At 54.3% G+C, this 26,195-nt stretch overlaps 13 protein-coding genes across 13 annotated transcripts; 6 read left to right on the top strand and 7 right to left on the bottom strand.

The window, feature by feature from the left end:
• Window positions 1-103: 103 nt before the first annotated feature.
• Window positions 104-2,657, top strand: pmt2 (uncharacterized protein; the record flags this gene model as incomplete). The annotated part of the gene is made up of 5 exons (XM_057192879.1): window positions 104-328; window positions 396-526; window positions 581-1,133; window positions 1,199-1,958; window positions 2,014-2,657. Coding segments are annotated over 5 exons (2,313 nt in total), but the record flags the coding sequence as incomplete, so codon positions are not given.
• Window positions 2,658-2,906: 249 nt separating this feature from the next.
• Window positions 2,907-3,802, bottom strand: N7474_001463 (Rab family GTPase; the record flags this gene model as incomplete). Its single annotated transcript, XM_057192878.1, has 2 exons — window positions 2,907-3,680; window positions 3,734-3,802. The coding sequence occupies 2 exons, from the start codon at window positions 3,800-3,802 to the stop codon at window positions 2,907-2,909; spliced, it is 843 nt and encodes a 280-aa protein (XP_057057831.1).
• Window positions 3,803-4,017: 215 nt separating this feature from the next.
• On the top strand, window positions 4,018-6,333 carry N7474_001462 (uncharacterized protein; the record flags this gene model as incomplete). The annotated part of the gene is made up of 2 exons (XM_057192877.1): window positions 4,018-4,030; window positions 4,121-6,333. 2 exons carry the CDS (start codon window positions 4,018-4,020, stop codon window positions 6,331-6,333), a joined length of 2,226 nt encoding a protein of 741 aa, XP_057057830.1.
• Window positions 6,334-6,735: 402 nt separating this feature from the next.
• Window positions 6,736-9,030, bottom strand: N7474_001461 (uncharacterized protein; the record flags this gene model as incomplete). Its single annotated transcript, XM_057192876.1, has 1 exon — window positions 6,736-9,030. One exon carries the CDS (start codon window positions 9,028-9,030, stop codon window positions 6,736-6,738), a length of 2,295 nt encoding a protein of 764 aa, XP_057057829.1.
• A 667-nt stretch (window positions 9,031-9,697) lies between these two features.
• Window positions 9,698-10,687, bottom strand: N7474_001460 (aldo/keto reductase; the record flags this gene model as incomplete). Its single annotated transcript, XM_057192875.1, has 3 exons — window positions 9,698-10,244; window positions 10,299-10,579; window positions 10,634-10,687. The coding sequence occupies 3 exons, from the start codon at window positions 10,685-10,687 to the stop codon at window positions 9,698-9,700; spliced, it is 882 nt and encodes a 293-aa protein (XP_057057828.1).
• A 195-nt stretch (window positions 10,688-10,882) lies between these two features.
• Window positions 10,883-13,064, top strand: N7474_001459 (uncharacterized protein; the record flags this gene model as incomplete). Its single annotated transcript, XM_057192874.1, has 5 exons — window positions 10,883-11,303; window positions 11,373-11,446; window positions 11,499-11,649; window positions 11,698-12,803; window positions 12,864-13,064. The coding sequence occupies 5 exons, from the start codon at window positions 10,883-10,885 to the stop codon at window positions 13,062-13,064; spliced, it is 1,953 nt and encodes a 650-aa protein (XP_057057827.1).
• A 399-nt stretch (window positions 13,065-13,463) lies between these two features.
• Window positions 13,464-13,929, bottom strand: N7474_001458 (uncharacterized protein; the record flags this gene model as incomplete). Its single annotated transcript, XM_057192873.1, has 2 exons — window positions 13,464-13,573; window positions 13,632-13,929. The coding sequence occupies 2 exons, from the start codon at window positions 13,927-13,929 to the stop codon at window positions 13,464-13,466; spliced, it is 408 nt and encodes a 135-aa protein (XP_057057826.1).
• Window positions 13,930-14,880: 951 nt separating this feature from the next.
• On the bottom strand, window positions 14,881-16,579 carry N7474_001457 (WD domain protein; the record flags this gene model as incomplete). Its single annotated transcript, XM_057192872.1, has 2 exons — window positions 14,881-16,360; window positions 16,416-16,579. 2 exons carry the CDS (start codon window positions 16,577-16,579, stop codon window positions 14,881-14,883), a joined length of 1,644 nt encoding a protein of 547 aa, XP_057057825.1.
• A 228-nt stretch (window positions 16,580-16,807) lies between these two features.
• Window positions 16,808-18,916, top strand: N7474_001456 (SAE2 C-terminal domain-containing protein; the record flags this gene model as incomplete). Its single annotated transcript, XM_057192871.1, has 1 exon — window positions 16,808-18,916. One exon carries the CDS (start codon window positions 16,808-16,810, stop codon window positions 18,914-18,916), a length of 2,109 nt encoding a protein of 702 aa, XP_057057824.1.
• A 755-nt stretch (window positions 18,917-19,671) lies between these two features.
• On the bottom strand, window positions 19,672-20,730 carry N7474_001455 (BCL5p; the record flags this gene model as incomplete). Its single annotated transcript, XM_057192870.1, has 1 exon — window positions 19,672-20,730. One exon carries the CDS (start codon window positions 20,728-20,730, stop codon window positions 19,672-19,674), a length of 1,059 nt encoding a protein of 352 aa, XP_057057823.1.
• Window positions 20,731-21,355: 625 nt separating this feature from the next.
• N7474_001454 (peroxisomal membrane protein PEX16) lies at window positions 21,356-22,682 on the top strand (the record flags this gene model as incomplete). Its single annotated transcript, XM_057192869.1, has 4 exons — window positions 21,356-21,512; window positions 21,575-21,610; window positions 21,666-22,503; window positions 22,559-22,682. 4 exons carry the CDS (start codon window positions 21,356-21,358, stop codon window positions 22,680-22,682), a joined length of 1,155 nt encoding a protein of 384 aa, XP_057057822.1.
• Window positions 22,683-22,863: 181 nt separating this feature from the next.
• On the bottom strand, window positions 22,864-23,913 carry N7474_001453 (ribonuclease H2 catalytic subunit RNH201; the record flags this gene model as incomplete). Its single annotated transcript, XM_057192868.1, has 1 exon — window positions 22,864-23,913. The coding sequence occupies one exon, from the start codon at window positions 23,911-23,913 to the stop codon at window positions 22,864-22,866; it is 1,050 nt and encodes a 349-aa protein (XP_057057821.1).
• A 195-nt stretch (window positions 23,914-24,108) lies between these two features.
• N7474_001452 (Cupin domain protein) lies at window positions 24,109-26,148 on the top strand (the record flags this gene model as incomplete). The annotated part of the gene is made up of 5 exons (XM_057192867.1): window positions 24,109-24,170; window positions 24,226-24,386; window positions 24,448-25,575; window positions 25,644-25,892; window positions 25,943-26,148. The coding sequence occupies 5 exons, from the start codon at window positions 24,109-24,111 to the stop codon at window positions 26,146-26,148; spliced, it is 1,806 nt and encodes a 601-aa protein (XP_057057820.1).
• Window positions 26,149-26,195: the final 47 nt, after the last annotated feature.

Raw genomic sequence — 26,195 nt, 5'->3', positions numbered from 1 at the left:
CCCTTGTCGGGCAATGACTATGTGCTAGACAATTCCTTGCATTCCTTCCATTTGATTCCTTTTTTACCTTTTCCCTTCCTACCGGCTTCCCTTTCCCCTAGGCCTCCGGTGCCAGGGACCGATTCCCGTCGACGTTCATCCGCTGTCGAACCCAACCCATTTGACTTACTCAACAGTCTGCACCATGGCTGAGATCGATACTGCCGTTAGCACAGGAGCCCAGCGCGACTCCGAGCTACGTCGGAGGAACGTGCCGGATGCGGGGAGGAGCCCAACAAAGTCCGGTCCGTATGCCATCGATGAAGATACGAAGAAAGGCAAGCCTCAGGTAAGGCGTGATCATCCGCCCGTCATCATGGTAGGGACATGACTGATCTATTCCGGAACCCCTATAGTCGCCTTCGTTTTTGCATGTATTAGCCCGCTGGGAACCGATTATTGCACCAATCCTCTTAACGGCACTTGCCGTCTTCACTCGCCTGTACCGCATTGGCCGTTCCAATATTGTGACTTGGGATGAAGCCCAGTAAGGCCGCGCGTACCGGATGGGTCTCCGACGATGACTGACACGAACATCTAGCTTTGGGAAATTCGGCTCTCACTATCTGAAACGCGAGTTCTACTTCGATGTCCACCCGCCCCTGGGTAAGATGCTTGTTGGCCTGTCAGGTTACTTGGCTGGCTACAATGGTTCGTTTGAATTCAAGTCCGGTGAGACGTATCCCGAAGAGGTGAACTATACCTTCATGCGCGCCTTCAATGCCGCTTTTGGGATTGTCTGTGTGCCATTAGCCTATTATACGGCTCGGGAGTTGAGTTTCCGGCGGGCCACCGTCTGGCTCATCAGTCTCATGGTGCTCTTCGAGAATTCGTACGCGACCATCTCGCGGTTTATCCTCCTCGACTCGATGCTGCTCTGTTTCACGTTCACCACTATGATGTGCTGGGCCCGTTTCCACCGCTTGCGACACAACAGCTTTTCAGCTGAGTGGTATGCTTGGCTTTGCCTGACCGGTTTGAGCATTGGCTGCGTTTGTAGTGTGAAATGGGTCGGGTTTTTTGCCACTGCAGTTGTTGGACTTTATACAGCTGAGGATCTGTGGAACAAATTTGGCGACTTGAAGATGCCCCAGGTGAGTATCTGTTTATCCTACCCACACGATTGACATGGACTTGAACTAATCCTTATACTCGGCAGACGACTCTCGCGAAACATCTCATTGCTCGTGTTGTGGGCTTGATTGCCATCCCGATCTTGGTTTACATGTTTTCCTTTTATCTGCACTTTCTGATTTTGGCGAATAGTGGCCCGGGTGATGCGCAAATGAGCTCTCTTTTCCAGGCCAATCTCAAAGGTACTGAAGTTGGCAAAGACAGTCCTCTGGAGCTTGCAATGGGGTCGCGTGTCACCTTAAAAAATATGGGCTACGGAGGAGGTCTTTTGCACTCGCACGTCCAAACTTTCCCCGAGGGCTCGCAGCAGCAGCAGGTGACGTGCTATCATCACAAGGATGCGAATAATGATTGGTTCATCTATCCCAATCGACAAGAGCCAGACTACGATCCCGAGGCTGATGTGAGATTCATCGCTGACGGCGATGTTATTCGTCTCATCCACGGACAGACGGGCCGCAACCTGCATTCCCACGCCGTTCCGGCACCAGTCAGCAAGTCCCACAACGAAGTGTCCTGCTATGGGAACCTTACCATCGGAGATGATAAGGATCACTGGAAGGTTGAGGTGGTGAGCGATGCTGCTTCCAGGGACCGGTCCAGAGTGCGGACGCTCACCACGGCGTTCCGACTGCGCCATCCGGTCTTGGGTTGCTACCTCCGAGCTGGAAATGTCAACCTGCCCCAGTGGGGATTTAAACAGATTGAAACCACATGTGTCAAGGAAAATAACCCCGGCGACGTGTACACCCATTGGAACGTCGAGTCTCACGTCCACGAAAAGTGTAAGTCCTTCAGTGGATTGCAACTTACAGAAAGTTACTGATCTCAAATGTGCAGTGCCCCCTGGCGATCCTGGTTCCTACAAGTCTCCTTTCCTGAGAGACTTCATCCACCTGAACGTGGCTATGATGACCTCCAACAACGCTTTGGTCCCCGATCCGGATAAGCAAGATGACCTGGCTTCGCAGTTTTGGCAGTGGCCCATCCTGAATGTCGGCCTGCGCATGTGTTCGTGGGATGACAATGTTATCAAGTACTATCTCCTTGGCAACCCGTTTGTCTATTGGGGAAGCACTGCAGGTCTGGGCATCTTTGGTCTCCTAGTCTTGTGGTATCTGGTGCGCTGGCAGAGGGGGTACCAGGAACTCAGCAACGACGACATCGACCATATCCGCTATTCTGGACTGTATCCGGCCATTGGATGGGTCTTGCATTACCTCCCGTTCATCATCATGGCACGAGTGACCTACGTCCACCATTATTACCCAGCTCTTTACTATGCCATCCTGACGTTTGGCTTCTGTGTGGATTGGATGACCCAAAAATTGAGTACAAAGCTCTCCGCCGTGCTGTTTACCGTCCTGTACGCCATCATCGTTGCGCTGTTTGTCCACTTCCGGGTGATTGTGTTTGGAATGGAAGGGTCTAATGAGCAGTGGTCTCACCTGCGCTGGCTGCCCGGATGGAGAATTTCCAACTAAATCAGGAGCGGCCTTTTGAACGGGTAGAAAGTCCGGAGTGGCGGCCATTTGATTGATCTGCAGGAGGTTTCTGTCGAAGAAAGCCCGTCCTGGTTCATATGTTTGCGTGGGGGGATTGTATCAACAATATCCATAATATGATCTGGTCATTTGCTTTATTTATTGCGCTTCGTAGACTACTGATGCACATGGAGGATCGGCCCAGTTGGCCTTGCGGACCAGCCGCCATGTTCCACGGCTGCTCGGGTATTAGCAACAGTTTCCGGTCCAGCCATTACCCTTGCGCATGGCATCATTCATCCCCAGTGTCACTGTCTGGGGCATCCCGGCATTTGCTCCACCCGAGGCGCCGAACCCTTTCACTCCACTCCGCCGGTCATTGAGATCGTATCTACCGGCTTCGATATTGCGGTAAATCCTCTCTGCCACCTCTAAGAAAGCCCGTTCCACTCCATCCCCAGATTTGGCACTCGTCTCCACGTAACGTATGACGTTATTCAAGCGGCACCATTCCTCGGCTTCCTGCTGCGTGACCTGTCTTCGATTGGAATCGGAGTCCTCACCAGCCAAATCAGTCTTGTTGCCAACCAGAATTACAACAATGCCCTCTTCTGCAATTTGCCGTAGGTCCTGAAGCCACTGGGTGCAGGATATAAAGGTCGAGCGCCGAGAAATGTCAAAGACCAGGAGAGCACCCGAGGCGCCTCGGAAGTAAGAGCGGGTGATAGATTTGTAGGTTTCTTGTCCGGCAGTGTCCCACAGAGATAACTTCATTCGTTTCTGGGAGGGAGAGGCTTGCGGCTTTCGAGGAGGGGTAGGGAGGCCCGACGTAGCAGACGCCTGCGGGGGCTCACCGTCCGTCGCAGGCGCATCGGGTGATGAGCCAGACGGTTGTCCGTCCAGCACTAGTCCCAACTCCAGAGAAGCCGGTGGACCCACCGGCACAATCCGCGATCCGAACTCGACGCCTATGGTGACATCGTGAGAGGCAGAAAAGCGGCCCTCACAAAGTCGGATGGTGAGCTGTCACCGGGTTAGTTGGAGAAGTTGCGGGGATGGAGAGGCACCATACGCACACTGGACTTGCCGGTACCGGAGTCACCGATGCAGACGAGCTTAGCGATGTAATCCCATGGTTGTGACATGGAGAGCAGTAGGAAGGTATGAAAACAAAACAGCGACAGCGACCAAGACGGAGCTGCTCTCCGCACGGCTGAGTCAGCGATTGTGACCCGCGCAGATGACGCTTGCATCACCACCTGACCTTTCCTATCTCTCTCTCTCTCTCTCTCTCTGCTTTTCCAGCTCTCCTGGACTCTCTGTCTATCTCTCTCTATCTCCCCTCCCTTCACGGTGGGCCATGTTCTCGGAATGTACGTCTCGTCGGATCTCGATCTGTCTATCTATTTATCTATCTATCAATCTAGCGATCCACTGAGAGCCTACGCTAACCACTGTTGCAGATGCTTCGCGATTCCTGGCTCAGTCACAGTCGCGGGTAGCAGCCCGCCCTGATGAGCTCCAAAGGACTGGGCGTGGCCGCCCAAACCAGCAGAGTAGCTCGCGTCACCCCTCCTCGCGCTCCTTCTTACACAGAGCCGGCGATCCCTATCGACCGGGTGCGTCCCAAGTCTCTAACTTCCCTTTTGCTTCACGGGCAGCGGTTCAACCGGCCCCTCTTTTCTACAGCGCCACGGATGAGTTTCGGGAAGAAGATGACGAGACAGAACGAGAACGGGAGATCGCGGATTTTTATGCCTTGCAACGATCACGGCGGCATTTCGGCGATAGCAACTTGAAGGATTCCTCAGAACTGGAAGATGACTCGGAACGATCGACGGGACTGGATGAAGGAACCTCGTTATACGATGATCGCCCAGGTCATGGAAATGGCATCAAGAGTTCGTGGCGTGGCGAGAAGAGCGTTCCTGCCGCACGACAGTCTCGCATCGCGCCTGTGGAGGAGGTGGCGGAGAACGAGCTTGGATATCGCGCGAACTCCAACAACAGGGCCAGGGGTAATCTGGTTGATGTTGGGCTCGAGGATTCCCTAAGGGCCGACCTTGACGAACCCGCCGACGATCCACCCATTCAACGGTTTCGGGAACGACCTCCTGTCGGAGAGGATACTTTTAAAACCGCCGATTCCCCAGATCAGGATGCAGCATTTTCTTCCAGTATCCCTCGACCGTCCAGCTCAACACACTCCCTCCCAGCATCGATATCGCCCCTCGCGTCGGAATCTTCGCTACATGACGCCTTCTGGGGCCAGCTGTTCTTGATATCCATTGCAGGCTTATTCGCTACTGCATTTCTGGTGTACCTCCATACCTCCACACCATCTGGGGATAAGGGAAAATGGGGTGACACCATATACTTTACCCTTCACGGCTCTTATTTCCTTCTCGGAATTTATACCCTCGTATCAATTCTCGTGTCTCTCCTTTGGCTCGCTCTGCTGCGCTCCTACGTGCGACTGCTAGTCTATGTCATCGTGGTCGCAGTTCCGGTCATATTATACTCATTTTCCTTGTACCCCTTCATATCGAGCTTCAAAGGAGCATGGCACGGGGCTAGTATCCAAGACAAAGCAATGCGGTGGGGCTCACTTGTGCCATTTCTGCTGGCCAGCGTATGGATCTACAACGTCGTCAGAGGCCGACGATCGTTGGGAAAGGCGATAGGTATTCTTGAATTCGCGTGCCGGATTCTAGCTGCAAATCCTGAGTTGCTTCTTCTCGGCCTGGGTGTTTTGGTTTGCGTGGTCTTTTGGACGTGGAGCTGGATGCTGATGTTCACACGTGTGTTCCTAGGCGGGCATCTGGCGGGCCCTCGGTCATTCATTATCGACCTCAGCAGCTGGTGGCTGGGGGTCTACTTCGTGGTGGTTTATCTCTGGTCAATGGGCGTCATCGCGGGGATTCAACGAGCGGTCACAGCAGCGACAGTGAGCCAGTGGTACTTCCACCGCTTGGCTAGCCCGGCACCCACCTCGAGACAGATTGTGCAAGCGGCAGTCGTCCATGCTGGAACGACATTATTTGGTACCGTTTGTCTGTCCCGGCTCCTGGGCCTACTGGTCCGGCTTCCTCTTCTTGTGCTACCTGGCCGTCTTTCTTCGCTGCTCAGTCTCTTCGCCTATTCCTTGATCCCTACACCCCTCATGTTCCTCACAAATCCTCTTGCTCTCACATATGCAGCAATTCATTCCCAGCCACTCGCTGCCTCTGCGCGTGGGTTAGGTCAAATGTCTCTTCTCGCCCCGTCCGCGGCGTCGACGTCCCTGCATCCCCGGTCTTATTCCCGTGCTCCTGGCTCTGCATCATTGCTTTCATACCGTCTTTCCAAGTTGATTCTGCATGCAGTCCGTTTCATGATGTCCCTGGCTCTCGGTTTTGGTGGCTGGGTGACCACTGCTCGGGGCCTAGCCACATCCGCCAGCGGAGGCACCATCCGGGGCAGTCTGTATGCGTATGTGGTTGGTCTCATTGCAGGTACAATCGGCTGGAGTGTTCTGGGTGCTGTGGAGGGAGTTATTGCAGACATTGTCGATGCCACTGTCGTCTGCTGGAGTAGCGAGGTGGGCATTTATGGCCGCGAAGCCCGATACTGCCGCGAGGCTGGATGGCTCTTTGGCGACTCGGAGCCCAGACATGCAAGATTTGGCGAGGTCTAGCTCTTTCTGTGGCGTTCATCATATAAACCTTGCGTGCCTTTCATGATTATGATCTCATCCCATTCTTGATGCGTAATGCATTCGGCGCGTTGGTTTACAACTTACTTCATATACCTAGCGTCATGAGTATTTCTTTTTTTTACAAGTCCAGTCTAGTCTGATGATCCGTGCGTAGGAATGAAGGGCAGATTGTGAATGGAAGTCTGAACAGGACGGGTCCCTTTAACTGGTCTGTGTGCTCATCTATCTCATTGGTATATCCAACAAACCCGCCAAGTAACTACACGAAAACCGTAACTCAAGGTATCTTGAAAACGCTTGTGAAAACGCAAACCTGGGACGCCAGATCCCACCATAAGAGAATAAAAACGAAGGGAAAAAAATCATGCACATCTTGGCCTCTTAAAGGTCGAGACGCCCGGTCCAGTCCACGCCTTCTTTGGCACACCATTCCTTCAAAAGCGCCCAGGCAAAGCGTACCACCTCTATGGGTGAAGTCGCGCCGCCGAGGGGCAGGAAATATGCACCGGAATAGTCACCCGCTTTCAGCTGCGGCCTCCCTCGCTCAGAGTAGTTCCGAGACCGTCGAGACCAGGTGTTGGGAAACTCGCGAGCGAGGACATCCTCAGACAGGCCGCGTGTGCCCTCAATCCACAGCTTCTGGGATTCCTTGTAGAACTTGGGAAGCTGGTTCTTCAGTTCGATAAATTCCTTCCGACTTTTCTTGGTTTCGTCCGACAAAACGGTGTTGCCGTCGCTTCCTGGCGTGGGAACCGGGGTGTGCTCTCCAGGGAGTGGGATGATAGCGAGGCGTTCGAGATCTAGGGAATGGATCGCATCGTAAGAGACGGCACCGAGAAGGACAGAAACACTGTAGAGGGCCGGATAAGGTGCGCTTTTATTCTTGACCACGCGCCAATATGGCAGAATCGATTGCCAGGCTGAGGAGTCACCAACCTGGCGTGCCAGAGACTTGAACTGGTCGTCTGCCACAAAGGCGAGAATAAAGCACATAATGGCCTCAACTGCGGTAATGGCTGCGAGCTTCTCATCGGTGGCAGTGGCATCCTGTCTAGTGCTGTGTCGATCTGCAGCATGCTTCAATTCGCGACCAATCGCTCCAAATTTCTGATACTCATCTCGCCAGACTCTACGCTCGTTGCTGCGATCTGGCTGCGTTGGTGATACTTTTGTGCCCGAATCACCCGGGTCATTGCGGCGAGAGACAGAAACTTTAGGGTCTTTGAGTGGCGTGATCGAACTTGACTTGGCCTTGTCATGCGCGGACGAAACAGATGAGCTTAGAGAGGGATGAGAGGCCGGAGTGCGAGGCTTCTCGGTTGAGGCTTTGCGTTCCCTTGTCTGACCGTCTAAGGCATTGATCGTCTCGTCTGTCTCGTGATTTGTGTGGCCTTTCGCTCGACTGGATGAAATGTTCGCACGAGCCGAGGTTGTTGATGTAACATCTTCTCCTTTCCTCTTCTTCTTGTCCTGGAAGTCATCATCGCGATCGGTGTCCTGACCTCTCGGTGATTCCAAACTATGTGTTTTCCGTTTGCCGGAAAATTTCAAGAGTGCTTCCACCCGTTTTCGGTTCGACCTCCCATACCGCAGTTTGACGACGCGCTGTGGCTTTGAGGAAACGACACGAGAACGGGCCTTTGTATCGAGCAGGTGATTATCTTTAGAAGGCTCATTTGGGCTGGGATACTTGCGATGCAAAGTATGGTGGCTCGAGCTGCTGCCGCTTTTTGATAGATCGTCTCGCTTCGGCTTGGCGCTTGTAGTGGGCTCGGGTTTTGGAGAGTGGTCGCGAATGGGGGAGCGATCCCCAAGTTGGGCAAGCTCCTTCTCAATATCCGGCGGAAGAGTAGGAGAGAGCAATCGTGGAAGCCTCGGGCCGGTTGAAGTCGGTGGAAGGGTAGGTGATAGAAGCGTCGGAAGCCCGGGGGAGTGGGACGTGGAAGGGGTGGCATCCCGGCGCGCTTCTTTCTCTGGGGAGAGGCGCGGCTTTTTTGGGGAATGAATCTCGGGGTCATTGCTTTTCTGTGCCTGTGTATGCCCGACACTAGTCTCCGATGGGCGTTTTTGACTCCCACGGCCTGGTGAAAGATGTGCAGGTGATTTCGATGGTTTTTGAGGCGACGCTATTCGATCGCCCTTTTTTACACCATCGACATGAATTGCGGGCTGCATCTCTCCGGGATCCGCCAAGCTTGCATCTCCAGATGTCTGGCACGCGGGGGAGGTGGCTGCCACACTAGTCTTCTGGTTCTTGTAGTCCTTCAGGCTAATTTTCTTTCGCGCCACACCGTCCTTTGGATTATCTGTGGTCGTTTGGGCAGATGGTCGATCTGCCATCATGCTCCCTGTTTCGTCCGACCAATCTCCCACGGCCACCAGGAGTGAATCTGCGTCCTGATGGGTCAGGAAGGTCATGTACTGGAGTTGCTGCTCTTCTGGGCGGAACGGTCTGTCATGCCCTATTGCCCAATTGTCGGAGAGTCGGCCTCCAAGGCGGAAAGGCGCATTGGTGGGAAGGGCCAAGAGGAAGGGATGAAGAGGAAGGACTTGCTCAGAGAGGTGCTTCAGTCGTCGATCAAGCGCAGCGAGCTCGGGTGCAAATGGCGGATGGGGTGCACGTTGGGAATTGGTATCGTCGTCCGTGGAGGAAGATGGTAGTTCGTTCACCGACATCGCCGTCTTGCGCGACTCGACCGTTTCACGGCAATTCTGAAAGTCGCTCTCTCAACCGATTCAGGACGCGAGAGCGTGCCACGGGAAAGTCGGCCAGTCGGATCCCATGCGCCTTTTTTTTCAACAAGGTGGGATGAAGTCGTCAACGCATCCAGTGTGAGGTCAATCTGCACGCATCCGCCTTTCTGAGGATTGTGGTTCAGGGCATCATAGAACCGGGGGCGCCTAGGGGAGGGTACAATCCCATCGGGCTGCGCGACGGAGGGGGTGCAGGTGTGTTGCGCAAAGGCAGATTTTGGCCGGGATTGAGCGAGACGGGGAAGGGGGAAGTCGTGGGGGAGATTCAGCCGTTATCGTCGACGTCCGGACCCACGCGACTGGGGCTTCGCCCTGTGTTGTTCTCTCACGCTCCCCGCGTGGTACCGTTCGGGCCAGGTGGCAGAGGAGGAGCAGGAGGAGGAGTAGAGAAGGGCGGGACAATGCAGAGGGTGAGGGAAGAGAGAAACGTGAGGAGGACGGGAGCGATCGAAGGGGGGAGAGGAAAGACGAGAGGGAGGGAGGAAAGCGCGGAGATGCTTGGCACGATACGGTGATTACGTTACGCATACATCAACTCGAGAACACTATGGATTGATTCGATTCTACTAACCCAAGAGCACCCGATCCATCACGACCGATCCTCTGCGGTAAACTTCTCGTTCCAAAATGCTCGGTAGTGCTTCTGCCGCCCAACCTCCGAGATCTCCTCCACCTCCTTCGGCGTCAGCGAGAACGTCAGCGCCCGCAGGTAGCTATTCATGCGCAATTCCTTGCCACTGGTCGTGACGGCCACACAGCCCTGGTCGATGACCCAGCGCAGCAGGATCTCTGCTTCACTGACGGCATACTTTTGCGCCAGACGCGACAGCACAGGGTCCAGCGGACCTCCCTTGGCCCGCGTGATGGGGCTCAGCCCCGCATAGCTGGTGGTCTTGATGCCCTTGCTCTCCTGCCAGGCGACGAGATTGCCGTGCTGGAGGTAAGGGTGGAACTCGATCTGGTTGACGGCCGGGGTGACTGTGGCCGTCTTCAGTATAGTTTCCAGGTGGCTTTGCAGGAAATTGGAGACCCCGATGGACCGCGCCTGTCCGGCCTCTTTCACTTGCTCCATAGCGGCCCAAGCGGTTTGGAGCTCGCTTTCGGTCGTCGCAAAGAAGGGCGCGTGGATCAGATACCTTCCTGGCGGTTAGCCTGGCCGACCTTGGTTTGGGCGTGAAGGGGTCACCTACAGATCTACATAGTCGAGCTGCAACTTCTTCAGACTGGCTTCAATTGCCCCGGGAATGTCGGCAATGGAGGTGATAACCTTGGTTGTCACAAACAGTTGCTCGCGAGGCACTCCGCATTCCTTGATCGCGAGCCCGAGTTCCTCCTCCGTCTTGTAGACCTCGGCGCCGTCGAGGTGGTAGTATCCTAGCTTGACGGCGGTTTTGATTGACTCGACCAGGTCGCGGTTGATCTTTGTGTCGCCCGATTTCTTGTACCAGGCTGTGCCGGAGCCATATCCCAGCTAGGCCAGGTTAACCCTAAACAGAATAAATTAAAGAGATACATATATACTCACGATGGGCATGGCGGCACCACTGTTGATCTTGACTGCCGGGATATTTCGGGCCATTGTTGCCAGTGGTTGGGTATTGCAATGAATAATAAAAAAAAAGGAAAGGAAACGTAAAGAAAAAGAGGAGCCATGGCGCGTACCTTGGGCCATTATTAGTGATGTAGTTAACTGTTATTAGTTAGGGCAACCAACCATGAGTAATAATGTGATGTCACCTTGCTGGTTTCTTGTTTCTTCAGCTTCACCCTCTCCATGAACTCGTTGTTGCATCGGTACATGTCCTCGCCCACCAGCCTGGCTCGCAGTCGACTGGCCCAGATGGCGTCGCAAGTTGCAACCCCTTCGGGCGTTCCCCTGGCGGACCTGCCCAAGTCGAATGTCTTCACGTCTAAACTCCCCGCTGACCCCGCCTTCGAGACGCCGGAGGCCTCGCACAGGGCGCCACGGGAGACTCTAGGGCCGCGCATGGTGAAAGGCGCGTTGTTCACCTATGTCCGCCCGGAGCCATCCGACGAGCCGGAGCTGCTAGGTGTCAGCCCCAAGGCCATGCAGGATCTGGGCCTGAAGCCCGGAGAAGAGCAGTCCCCCCAATTCAAGGCACTAGTCGCCGGAAACGCGATCGAGTGGAATGAAGAAAAGGGGGGGATCTATCCGTGGGCTCAGTGTTACGGAGGTATGTCGCTCTCCCCCCAAAACAGGGAGCAGGGTCGCTAACAATTCCAAGGCTGGCAATTGTAAGCAGAACGCGAGAATCCGGGTTATATTGAGAAATTAACAGCTTCCAGTGGCCAATGGGCTGGACAACTTGGGGACGGAGTAAGGTGTCTCCTAGAGGACATGCGAATCGATCGCTAATGGACATCCTCAGCGGGCAATCAGTCTGTTCGAATGCACCAATCCACAGACCAAGATACGCTATGAGCTGCAACTCAAGGGCGCGGGCAAAACTCCCTACTCGCGTTTTGCAGATGGCAAGGCCGTGCTGCGATCGAGTATCCGTGAATACGTTGTCTCGGAAGGTAGGCACTGTTCGCCGAGTGAAACGGCAATAAACTGAGCATCTGTAGCCCTCAGCGCCCTGGGCGTGCCCACCACTCGTGCGCTCTCACTCACCTTGTTACCAAACTCCAAGGTTTTGAGAGAACGTATCGAACCAGGAGCAATCGTAGCGAGGTTCGCCGAGTCCTGGCTACGGATTGGCACCTTCGACCTACTTCGCCTCCGTGGAGACCGTGACTTGATCCGCAAGCTTGCGACATACGTTGCGGAGGACGTCTTCGGTGGATGGGAGACTCTCCCGGCTGCTGTCTCCTTGCGTGAAGGCCAGTCTGCGGCAGAGATAGACAACCCCTCCCGGGGGATCCTGCGAGACGAGCTCCAAACACACCAAGGCGCGGAGGAGAACCGGTTCGCACGGCTGTATCGTGAGATCGCCCGACGCAACGCAAAGACGGTGGCTGCGTGGCAGGCGTACGGGTTCATGAATGGAGTCCTGAACACCGATAACACATCCGTATACGGACTATCGCTCGACTACGGCCCATTTGCTTTCATGGATAATTTTGACCCGCAGTACACGCCGAACCATGACGACCACCTGCTGAGATATTCATACCGAAACCAGCCCAGCATAATTTGGTGGAACCTGGTCAGACTTGGTGAATCCATAGGAGAGCTGCTTGGAGCAGGGGAACGAGTCGATGCCGACAGCTTTGTCAAGGACGGCGTGGCGGAGGAAATGGAACCGGAGATTGTCCAACGTGCGGAGAAGATCATTGAGCGCACAGGCGAGGAATTTCGAGCGGTGTTTTTGAATGAGTACAAGCGGCTGATGAGACGTCGACTTGGGCTGCAGACACAAAAGGAGTCAGATTTTGAGGCCCTATTCTCCGAGATGCTGGACACTCTCGAGGCCTTGGAGCTCGATTTCAATCACTTTTTCCGGCGACTCTCGGGCCTTTCGCTGTCGGACGTGGAGACGGAAGAAAAGCGAGCAGAAATCGCATCTATATTCTTCCACACGGAAGGATTTGGTGGCATTGGCTACACGGAGGAGTCTGCAAGAGCTCGCATCGCCAAATGGCTTGATAGCTGGCGCACCCGAGTATTGGAAGACTGGGGCCCTGGCAATGATGGGGAACGACAGAAGGCCATGAAGGCTGTGAATCCCAATGTGAGTTCCCTTGCTTTCTTATGATTGGCGGCTAGATGACTGACGGGGACTGTACTACAGTTTGTCCCGCGAGGATGGATCCTCGACGAGGTCATCGAGCGCGTTGAGCGCAAAGGGGACCGGGACATTTTGGGGCGAGTCATGCAGATGTCTCTAAATCCATTCAACGATGAATGGGGACTCAACAAGGAAGAAGAAAAGCGCTTCTGCGGCGACGTGCCTAAGTACAAGAGAGCCATGCTGTGCAGTTGCAGCTCGTGAGGGTTACATAGAGCAAGATCAGCATCTAGAACGAAATGGAAGACCGTCTTCGGCATTGAATTCTTTTTGTAGGTAAAAAATCATGAACGCTTTTTCGTTCCTGCTCGTCCCCGAGAAAAAACACCATCTGCCAGCCAGATCGCCTGTGGCACCTTGTTGTCACTTTCCACGCGGAAGAGACACGAAACCATGATGGACCGAGTGTACAGGTGGGGGCACCGCAAAAAGAAACCAGAGAGGAACAAGAGATTGGGATCGTGAATGAAGCCGTGATCTCATCATTAATACATGGAGGAAGCGAAAATCCAGGGGTGTCGCGACGTAGATCGCTCTTCCGATATGCATGCATGTGACCAGAGATGGGATGGAAAACGAGCGTTGCAGGACATCGCCAGCTGTCTAGTTCGGGCAGGCAGCCTGGACGTGGCCGGGCTGCTTGCACTTGTAGCAGACGCGCTCACCCCGGGCCTCAGTAGGGCAGTCACGAGAGAGATGACCAACCTCGCCGCCTGAATTTGAATTAATAAACGACCGAGAAGGCCTTGAGGGAAAGGAGAGACAACTAACAGTTGTAGCACTTCTGGCCGTGGGTGCAATCACGAGCCATGTGGCCGAATCCACCGCACGAGTAGCAAGTCTGCGCACGGCCACCACCGAAGCCGCCGCCGCTGCCGCCGCCGTAGCCACCGTAGTTCTGGCTGCAGTTGCGCGCAATGTGTCCGACCTGACCGCACTTGTAGCATTCCTGGCCGCCACCCTGGCCACCCTGTCCGCCGCTGTAGCTGTCACCGCCGGCCTGGGTGCAATCACGAGAGATGTGGCCCGTCTCGCCGCAGCGGTAGCAGGACTTCTCCTTGGCGGGCATGGAGCACTCGCGGCCTGGCAGAGGTCAGATGGGTCTGATGGACGAGAAGGCGACATATGTCAACTTACTAACGTGGCCCTGGCCTGCAGGTGCAATTGAACTTGGTTAGCCATCATGGATCAAAAGCACTCAGTAGTCGGGAGACAACGAGAGGATGCATACCACCGCAGTTGTAGCTACCGAGAACGAATCAGCTTAGGGTCACTCGAAGAGCGCGAGAGAGATATTACCAAGTAGGAGTACCCTTCTTGGGGCAGTCACGAGCCTAGAGGAACCTGATGAGTATCACAGTGACAGCGAGCGAGCGAGCGAGAGGTGCTCCAAGGTAATATTACCTGGTGAGAGACTTCGCCACCTGCGGAGGAAGAAGTGTGTCAGTCCATCGCTCGCCAGTTTCTTACTTCGGGGGAAATGCAGTCGCGATCGCGACGGAGGGGGGGTTTGAGAGCCATGAAGGGACCTCTCGCTTGCCGCTGAAGCCGAGGGGTTATTCCCAGCAAGTTGTGGGAGCCTGCAGAGCCTTCAAGCGGGAGTGGGGCAGAAAGAAACTCACAGTTGAAGCAGCCACGAGCACCGGTCTGGTAGTCCATGATGACTGAAAGAGAAGTGAATCAAGGAAGAGAGAAGAAAGGTGGGAAAGACGAGGGGAGTGTGGTGGGGGAGAAGAAAAAGGTGATGGAGGTTGAGCAGAGCAGAAATTGATGGGGAGCGAAAGTCTTGTGGGGAGAAATCCCGCTGCTTAGTCTTGCAAAACTCTGTCATCGTGTCGGCCATCATTTTAGTTATTTGGTGAGCTGTCGTTAGGTAGGATTATGATGATTATTATTATGGGCAACATCTAGGCAGGTCGACTGCTTTTTAAACAGGCGCCCACCGCCAGGGTCCCCAGATCCGAGGACCTTGTGCTACGCGGACGGGGAAAGTATATACATCAAGACATCATCATCATCATCAGGTGAAGTCGTAGCATTCAAGCAACGGCGTGCCAACCTCTTTCTCGCGAAGTAGAACCACTCGCTCCTCGTCAAATCCGACACATCCCTGCATCCGAGTCGCCCCGGCTGCCAGCCCTACCGGGTTGGCTTCAAGGACCGACCCCGGTAGTGGCGGCTTGTTCTCCGCGCTGATCTGAATACTGTTCTCCTCCACTGGCCGGTGGGTATTCAATGAGGCAACAGCCGTCTCCAACTCCCAGATGCGAAGCTCATCACCACGAGAGCTGACCGATACCGCCTTCCCGCGGTTGGTCACTTGCACGGCGGACACCGACGAGGTGTGGCCCCAGAGCCGCTGGCCACCTCGAACAAATAGACTGTTGGTGGTCGACACTACCAAGTACATGGTCAATGTGTTGTCCGCATGCGAAGTCAGCAGGTACGGGTGCGAGTAAGACATGGAGGTTGGCGGTTGCTGGTGTGATATGGAAGGCACACAGGGTGCCCCGGAGGCAGACGACTCAAACTGAGCCGTGGAATGACGCCGTTTTCGTGACTGTGGTAGACCCTGTAATGGCCGCATCCCGTATTGGGAGTCTACCGTGGTGGCGAGTTGTGAATCCCGCTGTTGGCCATCTTTACCCAAACGCAACTCTTGAATCCCCAAAGACCAGCCACAGCCAATGTGGAAGAAGCTATAAACAATGGTGGCGGTGATGTCGAAAGGTGAGACCCGAAGAGATAGAGTCACTGGTGCGACAATGTTATCCGCTCGGAGGGACGCGAGCTGCTGGGGCTCCTTGTCTGCAATGGCCGAACCTGCGGCATGCGGCGTAGGACGCAAGTTGTACAATGATAGAATCTTATGTTGAGAAACCATGAGGAGATATGGTGATGACAAGGCCATGGCGGTGATGGCTCCACCGCTAAACCCGACATGAGATGACCGCAAGTCCAAATGGACTGTTTGAGGGTTCCAAGAGTAGAGACTGAAGCATCCGTTTACAAATCCAACCACAATCTCAATTCCATCTTCTTGTTGGCTCACGGCTAGTGCTGTCGGTGCTGTCACAGATGACTTGGATTGGCCTTCGGAAAAGGAGGCCCTAGCCAGACAGGACTTGGGGTCGTTCGCCATCCAGGCCCGCAGTCCATAGGTCGAATCGGCTGTGAAGACAATACCAGCACAGAGCTTCACGAGGGTGGGAGGGCATGGCGGTTCAGCAAGTTCAACTTCAGTCACTCGGCAAGCTCCTTTTGACCAGTTGTGTCGGAGCCGATACTGTCTCTTCCAGTTGGTCACTTTACCCTCCTCTGCCAAGTGGCTGTGATCGAACCATGTCGAGACTTTCGGCGAATATTCCGTCTTGGAAGGAACCAGTGTCGTGCGCCGGGAATTTGCCAATCGCCGGGCTCGGGGTCGCACCCACTGCGAGTAATACTGCCTTTTCCAGAGCTCCGAGTCTCCACTAAGAGCATTGAACCGACGGGATAAACTGTGAGAACAAAGATTAGCACCAATCCACAAAGCCGTGGAAAGCCAAGCCTTACCTTTGACAGACATTCAGGGACGATATTGGAAGGAAGGACAGGATATGCAGCAGAAGTTCGTCACTCAAGGACGAGAGGCGGTCGAGCGAGCTCGTCGTCGCATTGCGTGCACGTTTGGCTGGAGGCACACTTGGCTGAGGACCCTCTCGACATCGCTTCAACATGCTGTATCATCTAAACCGAAATAAAAATCAAAATGAAGAATGTAACGAACATCGCCGGCGGCGAGTCGTAGGAATAATGAGGAATAATGGTGAAGAAAGGAAGAAAGAAAGAACCCATGGCTGATTGATCGACCTTATCGTTGATAAGCACGAAGGCGGTGAAGCCTTGGCAAGTCCCGTCAGTCGCGTCCGAGTCGCGTTGACCAACTCGTCTAGCTAAGAAAGGCTATGGAGGTTCTCAAGGAACTTCACGCCTCAGTTGCAGAGGCGTGTGAGGTGTCTTTTGACAATGCCTACCGACATCTGAATTCCTCACTGGCCCGCTACGAGGAACGCGTGCGGGATGCCGAACATAACGCATCGATGGCCAGCCAAGCCCAGAAAACGGCCGAGGACCGAATCCAAGCCCTCCAGCATGAAATCTCGGTGCTCCAGACGGAGCTGAAGCGTTACGAAGTGGACCCGAAAGATCTTGAACTCCCCCAGAAATTCTCCAATCTGGAAGACGAGTTTTCCCCGAAACATGTCTGGGAGAGCCATGTGGACCATGCCCATCCCGAGGCCGAGAGGCCACCAAAAGGGGTCGAGGCCAAGTACACTGCATTATATGACAACCTGCAGACGTTTATCCAGACCTGGAGTGGCCTCAAAGCCAGAGTGTTGCAGCATAAGAAGAAGCTGAGATATTGGGATCGCCAACTGGAACGGGATGAGTTCACGCTCGTGCGCAATGGTTTGCCGGTCACTTTTCGAAAGGTTGCAAGCGGCGTGGACAAGCACAAGCACAAGACCCCGGTCTCTTCACGGAAACGATCACGTTCAAAATCTCATGAGGTCTCCGAGGCCCCTTCGGGTGACTCCAACGCCTTACCGAACCAGAACTCAGCGGCAGATAGGAATTCCAACATCAAGACTGAGCAGCAAAGCCAGAATCTACTTCGCTCAGAATCACCAGGGCTACCTTCAACCCAGACTAGTTCCCCTAGACGTGATCTCACATCCTCTGAACCTGGCTCTTTCGAAAGTCAGGATACCCTGCCAAGTGTGCCACTGCAAAAGAGAAAACGAATGCCATGGGAAACCCCTTCCAACAATAATACATTGTCCCATAGTCATCCAAGAGGTGATGTTTCTGACCAACCGGTGCTTATTAAAAGTGAACCTGTGTCCTCGAGCCCAGTCCGGCAGCCGTCGCAGTCACTTGGACAGCTTCCTTCCAGCACGCAGGATCTTGACGAGATTGGCATAACAATACCAACGCCCACGAAACGCAAAGCCGAGTCCACGCACATCTATACCGAGGACGCACAAGCTTCTCATGACGACTCGGACTTGACTCAGCCTTGCCCTCAACGAATATGGCCAGACGAGCAGTTGCCCCAGCCATCTGTGCTCCAGCCTGTTGATGGAAATGCACGCACTTTCAATGTCTCTGAGCCCGGATCCAACACCAAAAGACGGAAACAGGTGGATATGGATCTGCGCGCGATATCCGGCCTGGCCGAAGATGGTGACCGAGACGATTGGGAGATGGGGCCACCGAATGCGAAGGTGTCCAGCAAGATCTCTCGGCGACGTCTGCACGATCTTTTAGAGGGATCATTACCCTCTAAATCACCTCTGAGGCCTCCTAATACCACTACAGTTACTGTCCAGGACGGCACAGATGGACGGTCGACGCCTCCAAGAACCCGTGTGCCATGTAGAACTTCCGCTCGGGGGTCAATCCTGCCGCAATCGGAGAGAAAAACCGCTACACGAACAAGCCCAGATGACTTGCCCCCGGAAATTCGTCCTGAAGACGAACCATTCCGTGCCCTACCACTGGATCGGTTGACTCTGAACCATTTTAAGATCAATTCCGCACGAAACCAAGGGGCTGACTACGCATACGACGAGGTGGTTCGCAAGAAAGATGACCGTAAGTGTCTCCCTGGCTGTACTCGCCCGGGATGCTGTGGGGATCATTTCCGTGGCCTGGCTCGTCTTGGTGGTCTGCCAACCCATTCGACCGAGGCAAACCAGGAAGAGGAGCAGAGGATTCTTGAGGAATACATGGGCGATGATCAGCACCTGATTCACGGACTGAGCAGGCAGGATCGCGAGAAGCTCCTGGTAGAGGCGAGGGCCCGACTCATGGCCAACCAATACGGCAGACACCGACACACGTACCAACGAGCGCCAACACCTCCCGGATTCTGGCGGACCGAGATGCCTGACTCCCAAGAAGAAGAATGGGACCGCAAAGCAGCGCGACGGCTGGAGCGGGAGAAGGTGGAGGAGCGGTATCGCGAGGCCATGCGGCCGGGAGGGTTGTGGCAGTGGGCGGATGAATAAAGTATTCTAAGAACGACCATAATATTCCACCACAACGCTAGGTGACAGTAAATTAGGCGCTGAAAACGGCCCGTTTTGACGCCATTTAAGCGTCCTAACTAGTAGCCTCAGGTGTTCGCTGGTGGCATGGATTACTATTCAACAACTAGGATGGCGGCACATACTGCAGCCTCGATATCTGCACGAGCAGCCTCTGTCATTAAGCATTGTTGGCGAACCAATACAAAATGACAAGTAACCGCCCGGAGAGCGCGAATCTGCCCGTTGCCGTAAACCTAACGGACTTGTGTAGATGGCATTGGGTGAGTAGTATGATATCAAGGGAAAGGAAGCCGTGTTTTAGCTTATGGTTTGCTAGTTCTCGTAGAGCCTCAAAAATTGTCCAGCCGAGGATCTGTCGTAAGAAGCTTCTCCACCAATGGAAACCTCTTGGTAGCAACTGTGAGATCACACCAGAACCCACCATTTGCCTTGCACATAATCTGTGTATTATACCTCGTTGGAAAACTGCGCAGTAGCGAATGTCCCAAAACAAGAGGTGGAGCCGTAACGCATCCATCAGAATCCTCCCTCGGTACAACAGCCGGACCCAAGTCGATATTGCGCCACGCACCGCACCAATTGGTACATGAGTAGCTCAATTCACCCGGCTCAACGATATGGAGAGACTGCTTCCGTTTCCAGAGCTCCTTAGTAATCGCCAAGTTCCGCTCAATATTCTCCAACCGCAGTCCTTCAATCACCGCGAGACGGTGCTAGTAGGACAGCTCTGCGAGGGGTACTTGGTCTGGATTAGACATATGCAAAACAGCGTAGGATCCCGCATTGTGAAGATATGGCTTGTCAGCAGGAAGTAAAGGGTGTCTTCCACGGCAATTCATAGCTGTGGCCATGGCCACCGTTCTGGAGGTTTTCCGACCAAGAAAGGCCAATTTCGTCAGAAGTGCAGTTATGATATCGCCGCTTGTCAATGAAGGAGTTTCTTCTCCGTACTTTGTTTTCAGAGCCCGGGAATGACGGTTGCGCAGGTTTTCCACTAGCTTGATAGGCAAATACAATAAACGCCGAACTTCCTTTGGGTGGAGAATGATATCTGGCAAGTGGTTCATTACTGCCTTCACTCTCTCCGATTTGCGCACTATGCGGTACGCATTCTTCTTTCGCAGCACTTCCTTCGAAGGGTTCTTCAGACCATCCAATGCGCCAGGCTCCAGCTGAAGAAACTCAGGCGGTGTCTCGCCATTGACAAGCTGCATCCAAGCAGTGATCAGACACCCGAAACCCATCTGATCGGTGACCGTATGCGGTAGATTCAACGCAACAACCGTAGCGTCCGCATATTTAGTGACATGCACGAGAAGAAGCGGCGTATCCGGTGCCTCAAATTTCCGCTCTCGAGGCCAAGTGGAGGGTGTCCATACTCCTTCCAGTTCCGGGATTGAACGTGGCCCGTGCAAGATATCACAATCAGCTTGTGCCATACCATCGGGCAGCAACTGGGCATCTGCGAACGAAGATTCCACGGAGTCAGTTGTCCACTGAAACAGACGATAGTCGGTTGGAAAGGTCCTCGGTAGGCAATAGGCCAGGCCCCCATTGTTGGAAGCTTCAAGGCGAGCTCCGAGAATAGGCAGGTGGTTCCTGATGAGTCGATCTAGTGCGGCACGCATTGCTTCTTCATTGAGGATCTCCGTGACGATGAGGAAGACGAACGTGCGGATCTTACTAATTGGCTGCCATTGGTCTATTGGTTCTACGGGGATGATTTTGAATTTCCCCTTTGTCAGGATGTCGGATCCGTTTGTGGCTGCCATTTGGTACGACTCGCGGCCGAGGGCAATTCCGACTTTTCCCTAGATATGAAAAAGGAGACATTCAGGAGACCATGGCTGTCAGCAGTGAGGCTGTCAGCACTTGCTCCAGACCAGACTAGGGTTATCTGGTCGATCATTTGCCGTATGTGGTAATCGTGTCAAGAGCATGGTTCGGGAATGTTGAGCAGATACAAGTGAATAACTTCTGTAAAATAAACAGAGGGTGAAACAACACTTGGGGGAAAACCGATTCCGATGAGTGGCTGGATAAAAAACAATGGTTCTATCACCTAACCAAGCTACTGTTTATGGGCAAGACCCTTGACGCTACCACACATGGCGACCGAATTGTATGTGGACGAGACCTATCAATTGATCTTGTCAATGATTCCTGAGCCCTGGGAGCTCATCCCTTCCCGAGGTGGCATTTTTACCGTCGCCTAGATTGCATCCTCAATTTCCATACTGTCGGCGTAGTAGAAGAATTACCAAAAGCAGAACAGCCTCGGTTCGCCGTCTTGGCAGATGCGGGATCCACGTGCCCCCCTGGCCCAACCTCGTCATTCTTTCTTCTTTCTCTCTCATCCCATCCGATGGCTCTCAGCTGTCTATCGGTGCTGAAACCATGATGGAAACGGCCAAGAATATCCAGAATCCTATCCCCCCCGTGTTGCTACACCCTTCCAAGTGGCTCTCACTCTACGAGGATTTCGTGACCAAAAATGCCAGCTCGGTCGGCCAGGTCGAATCGGCGCTGAGGTCGTTGACGTACATCATTCCAGGTAAGTCGCGCTGCTGCACGGTTGTGCTCGCCAATGTCTGACGGACCCGCGATCCTTTCCAGGACGATATCGTGAATCAGAGATTCCTTCTGAATGCGGTCAGTATCCCCCATGCCTGGTTGTGGAGGGGGTGTGTCTGACAGTCTCATCCAGTGCACTCTGGCGTCCAGCTGTTGTCGCTATATCATGATTCTCTGGTGTCGCGTGTCATATCTCGGCTGCCACCCACCATCCCTCGCCCGCCGCCGACCCCTCATTCGCGATACACGAAATACTGGACCTCTCGCTCCTCCCTGTATCGCCAGGTCGCTCTTGCGCTTCAGATGCTTCAGTATACCGAATTACTCTGGGAGATGGCAGCACGGCGGCGGGGCCAGAAAACCCGGTGGCGCGTGGTTGTCTTTATTGAATTTGCCAAGGCAGTCTGCCGGTTACTTTTGCTTCGCTTGACCAACTCCAGGCCACTCGTCAGCCCGCCACTCCCGGACCGCGAAGTGGACCCACGGTCGACGGAGGAGGAGGACCAGAGCGATTGGAACGGCATGCAGACTCCCGTGAGTGAGCGGTCGTCCGACCTGAGTTGGACGATGCCTCGCACGGGACTCTCCCTCCCGTCCCTTCCGGACGTCGAGGATGTTTCAAACTATCTCATCTCCAAGGTGCTCACTGCCGATGACATTAAGTCACCCAGCGCACTCCTTCACCGCGTGACGGGGCAAGGACAATTGGCCGAAGTCCTTTACATTCTTCGGCCGGTGGTATACGCACTGGCCATGCAGAGATGGAGTGGGGACAAGCGGAGCTGGCGGCCATGGCTGATTGGATTTGGAATGGAATATGGCTGTCGGCAGCTTGCTAAGCGGGATTTCCGTGAACGAGTTGCTGGTGGTCTTCGGGGGCTCACCGCGCTCGAGCGAGAGGAGCTGAAAAAGCGCGGGTGGTCCATGGGCTGGTGGTTGATGCGAGGCGCCTTCTATGAGAATATCACCAAGTATGTTCCCCTCCGGTACCTGAAGCTTGATTAACATGCTAATCCTTGGACACAGGTCATGGATCCAGAGCGTCACCGGCAAGATGAAGGGTAAGCCTCTCCTAGACCTGGTGGGCAGTGTGGTGGAGGACTATGGATACCTGTGGGACAACTACTACTTCTCGACCGCGACCCTGTGATTCTCCTCCCACTCCCCTTCAAAGATACCCAGCTGGATCGGCTCTGCATTATTCTACTTCAACACTCGTGAAGGAATTATTCCCTTTGTTTCTGGCGTCTTGAGAGATTTTTTCATGGGTATCATCAATGTTGTATTAGTGAGGGTTCATGTTTATCTAGCTTTAATATCGCCATGTCGTCTCAAAGAATCTCTGCCGGTCGGTGACCGTACCAGTCTCGCAGCCCATCCCGAGTAGCGCTCTTTCCCGGACCCGATGCCAGCAGGAATTCACTGAGCCGGGTGTTTCCCTCCTCTTCTTCCTCGTCTGGCCAGTCGACTCGGGCACCACCCTTCAACTCCAGCATTTCCTTGGCTGTGCCCCAGCTGAATCGACACTCGCTACCCCATCCGAAGACGGGGTCCAGATTTCGTCGGAGCCAGCCAGTACACTTGGAATCTGAGGGATAGCCACTGCCCCAGCCGTCCGGGGTGGCGTTCGGCGCTTCCTTGAGGGATGGTGCCTTTAGTATCGACTCGTACAAGACCTCAAGCGCTACATCCCGGGTCACCTTGGCTGCCACACTAGCAGCACTGACACACGGATATAGCGAGTCCGCCTTCTTGGCTACGGTAATCTTCAGGGAAGGGAAGATACGCTCCAATTTTGCTTGGTATGTGGCCGGATTGCCAATTGTGTCAATGTAGACCTCCCGCACGTCCACAGCGCGGTCCTCGACCACTCCGCGGATGAGCTCAATTGTCGCGTCCATGGCTTGCGCGTTTAGGTTGTAAACTGCAACGCCTGGCCTCATCATGCCGGAGGAGATGTCGCGCGCAGAGAGGGATTTGATGGCATACCCGCAGGACTCAAACAGTGGATGGCCCGGGGTATTGAGTAGCTGCATCAGGTTGGCGCGTACCGCCGGGGTGAGCGCTTTACTGTCGTCGAAGCCGTAGTCTCGAGCCAGTAGCGAGCGGTGCAGATCGAGGGGCAGGTAGAAGGCCCCGTAGACCATTGGGCCTAACACTGGGCCACGGCCGGCCTCGTCGACACCTAGAACACATGGAGTGCTCTCTGTCTGGCTGGCGGACGTGTCTTGAGGGGTGATGGCCGAAGGGCAAGGCGTGTAGTAGGCGTAGGACTCGCCGGCGAGCAGAGGGAGTATGTCTATGCTGGGAGGGATGAAGGTGCCGGGCGAGGAGTCTGGCGGAGCATCGGGAACCGGAGTCGATTGGTGATTGTCGTCCATGGTGGTTGTGAACCGACTACAGAGTAGTAGGGAGGGAAGTAGAAGAAGTGAACGCGTCGCCCAGTTGGGTTAGCGGCGGGCGCGTGTTGTACTCCCCCGAATTCCTTCTTCCACTTTCATTTCCCCCTCCACGATCTCTCGTTCTTTCCTTCACCACCAACTTCTCGACATTCTTTCTCCCACCGATCGCTCAAGATGGCTCGAGGGCCAGGAAAGGCCCGCGATTATGACTATTCCAATGTCGGCACAGCAGGAAGGTGAGTCGTTGCTTATCCACCCGCGTGATCGCGGCCACTGATGCAACCATCCTAGGCGTACTGGCCTCACTCTGAAAGAAGGCAGACGCGACGAACATGGCATGGAAGAAGTAGATGGCTTATTTTCGTCTCCTGAGAAGTCGCCGGCCAAGTTGAACGGGTTTGGCGCCGCGGCAGACGACGATTCCGTCGGCTCTGAAATGTCGATGGACGAAGGTGCGCTGACAACACTCTCCCTTCCTACACGTCTGATGCTAAGTCTCCCCGATTTTGACAGGCAATGGGCCTGGTCCCATGGATTTTCTCGGCGCGAATGGCTCTCGCAACTCGTACTTACCACCGCCTCTCGCACGCTCCCCTATGAAGAGTGGCCTGACAGGGTCACCACGGAGGACTCCTGGGTTTCGATCTTCCCCGGATCCACAGAATGAAGACATGTCATCTAGTCCCTCTGAGGGAAGAAGCTTGCTTTCGACCCGGGAAAACACGCGTCTGGATCCCTCTCCCCTATCTACCCGCTCGGCGAATGCTTCAAACAAGAAGAGCAGTTCCATGAGAAATTTGAAAGTACCAGCCGCTGCGCTGGACTTTTCGGATGACGAGAACGAGGGCCAACTAAATGGTGACGAGAATGGCGATTTTGGGGATAGCTTTGATATCGGCAACGAAACCATGGCAGGCGACAATGAAATGTCTGATTCTCCAGCTCCTCGGAATAATCTGGATGGCGACTCTTCTTTGACGGAAGTTAATTCGCGCCGGGCTGAAAAAGCTGCATCGTCTTCGACTGCAAGGAGAGGAGCCCCGTCGAAGACTTCCAGCGCCAGCAAGGCTGAGCCGAAAAAGCGTGGACGTCCCCGAAAGACGCATCAGCCGGCCGACGAAGAAGTAGCCGATCCGAGACCGACCAAGAAGCCGAAGACGACTGCCTCGGCTCCTCAACGTGCGCGTGAGCCCCTGGATCCAGAACTCGACAAGGTGGTTGAGAATTACGCAAACCGTACCGGTCCTCTGAAGGGCCGCAGCTTGTACATCCTCAAGCGAGAGATACCCACAGAGAACAGTAGTACCCACACCCGCTCAGGACGAGTGTCAGTTCGGCCCCTCGCTTACTGGCGAAATGAACGATGTGTTTACGGAGATGGAGAGGCTGTCGAAGGGCAAAGATACCCACTGTCAACCATCAAGGAGGTTATCCGGACCGAGGAGCTTGAGCCGGAGAAGCAAAAGAAGAAAGGCAAGCGCGCGGGCCGGAAATCCAAGTCGCGGAAGAGCAAAGATGATAGCTCAGACGAGGATGATGAAAATGCCGATGTTTGGGAAAAAGAAGGAGGTGTTCTTCATGGTTACGTCCGGAAATGGGACAGCGACCTGCAGGCGGGGAGCACCGAGGAAGAGGTTCTCGGTAGGTTTTTTTTTTTTTTTGTTATTGCTGAATTGGTTTGTTTCAACGCTGACTCTAGGCCTGCACAGACATTGCATACGCACCGTCTGGCATCGAAACGAGGGATGTCAAAGGTTCCACCTTCCGGTTCGCCAAACTGCTTAGTTCGACGTTCATTGGGTCCGGTGTCGTTGAGCTTCCGCCTGCGGGTGTCAAAAAGCCAAAGAATTCGAAGAAGATGCATATGGTCTTTTACGTCTGCCACGGACGCGTGGACGTCGATATCTCAGGGGTTCAATTCAGCGCTGGCAAAGGATCTGTCTTCCAGGTTCCGAGGGGTGAGTCTCGTTGTCGTTTGGGAAGAGTCTCGATATTGACTAGTCGAAAGGGAACTACTACAGCTTTCAAAACTCATATGACAGGGAAACACGGCTATTCTTTACGCAGGGATGCGTTCCAGCCGAGGGCGAAATGTCCCCTGAGGCGTCCGCGTCCAGGGATCCTGGGCCCGAAAGCGAAGTCGAGCCTGAAAGGGCACCTCCTGCGACAAAGGGGCGAGGTCGGCCTAAGGGCAAGCAGAAGGCTAACAAATAGCCTTGCTTTGTCTGAGTTTCTTTTCTTTCTTTTTGGTTTTTGGCCCT

Source organism: Penicillium riverlandense (genome assembly GCF_028828495.1).
Source record: "Penicillium riverlandense strain IBT 135883 chromosome Unknown utg000001l_segment0_segment0, whole genome shotgun sequence".
NCBI lineage: Eukaryota > Fungi > Ascomycota > Eurotiomycetes > Eurotiales > Aspergillaceae > Penicillium > Penicillium riverlandense.
The sequence above is the reverse complement of the archived record's forward strand: the minus strand, read 5'-3'. Positions and strand labels throughout refer to the sequence as shown.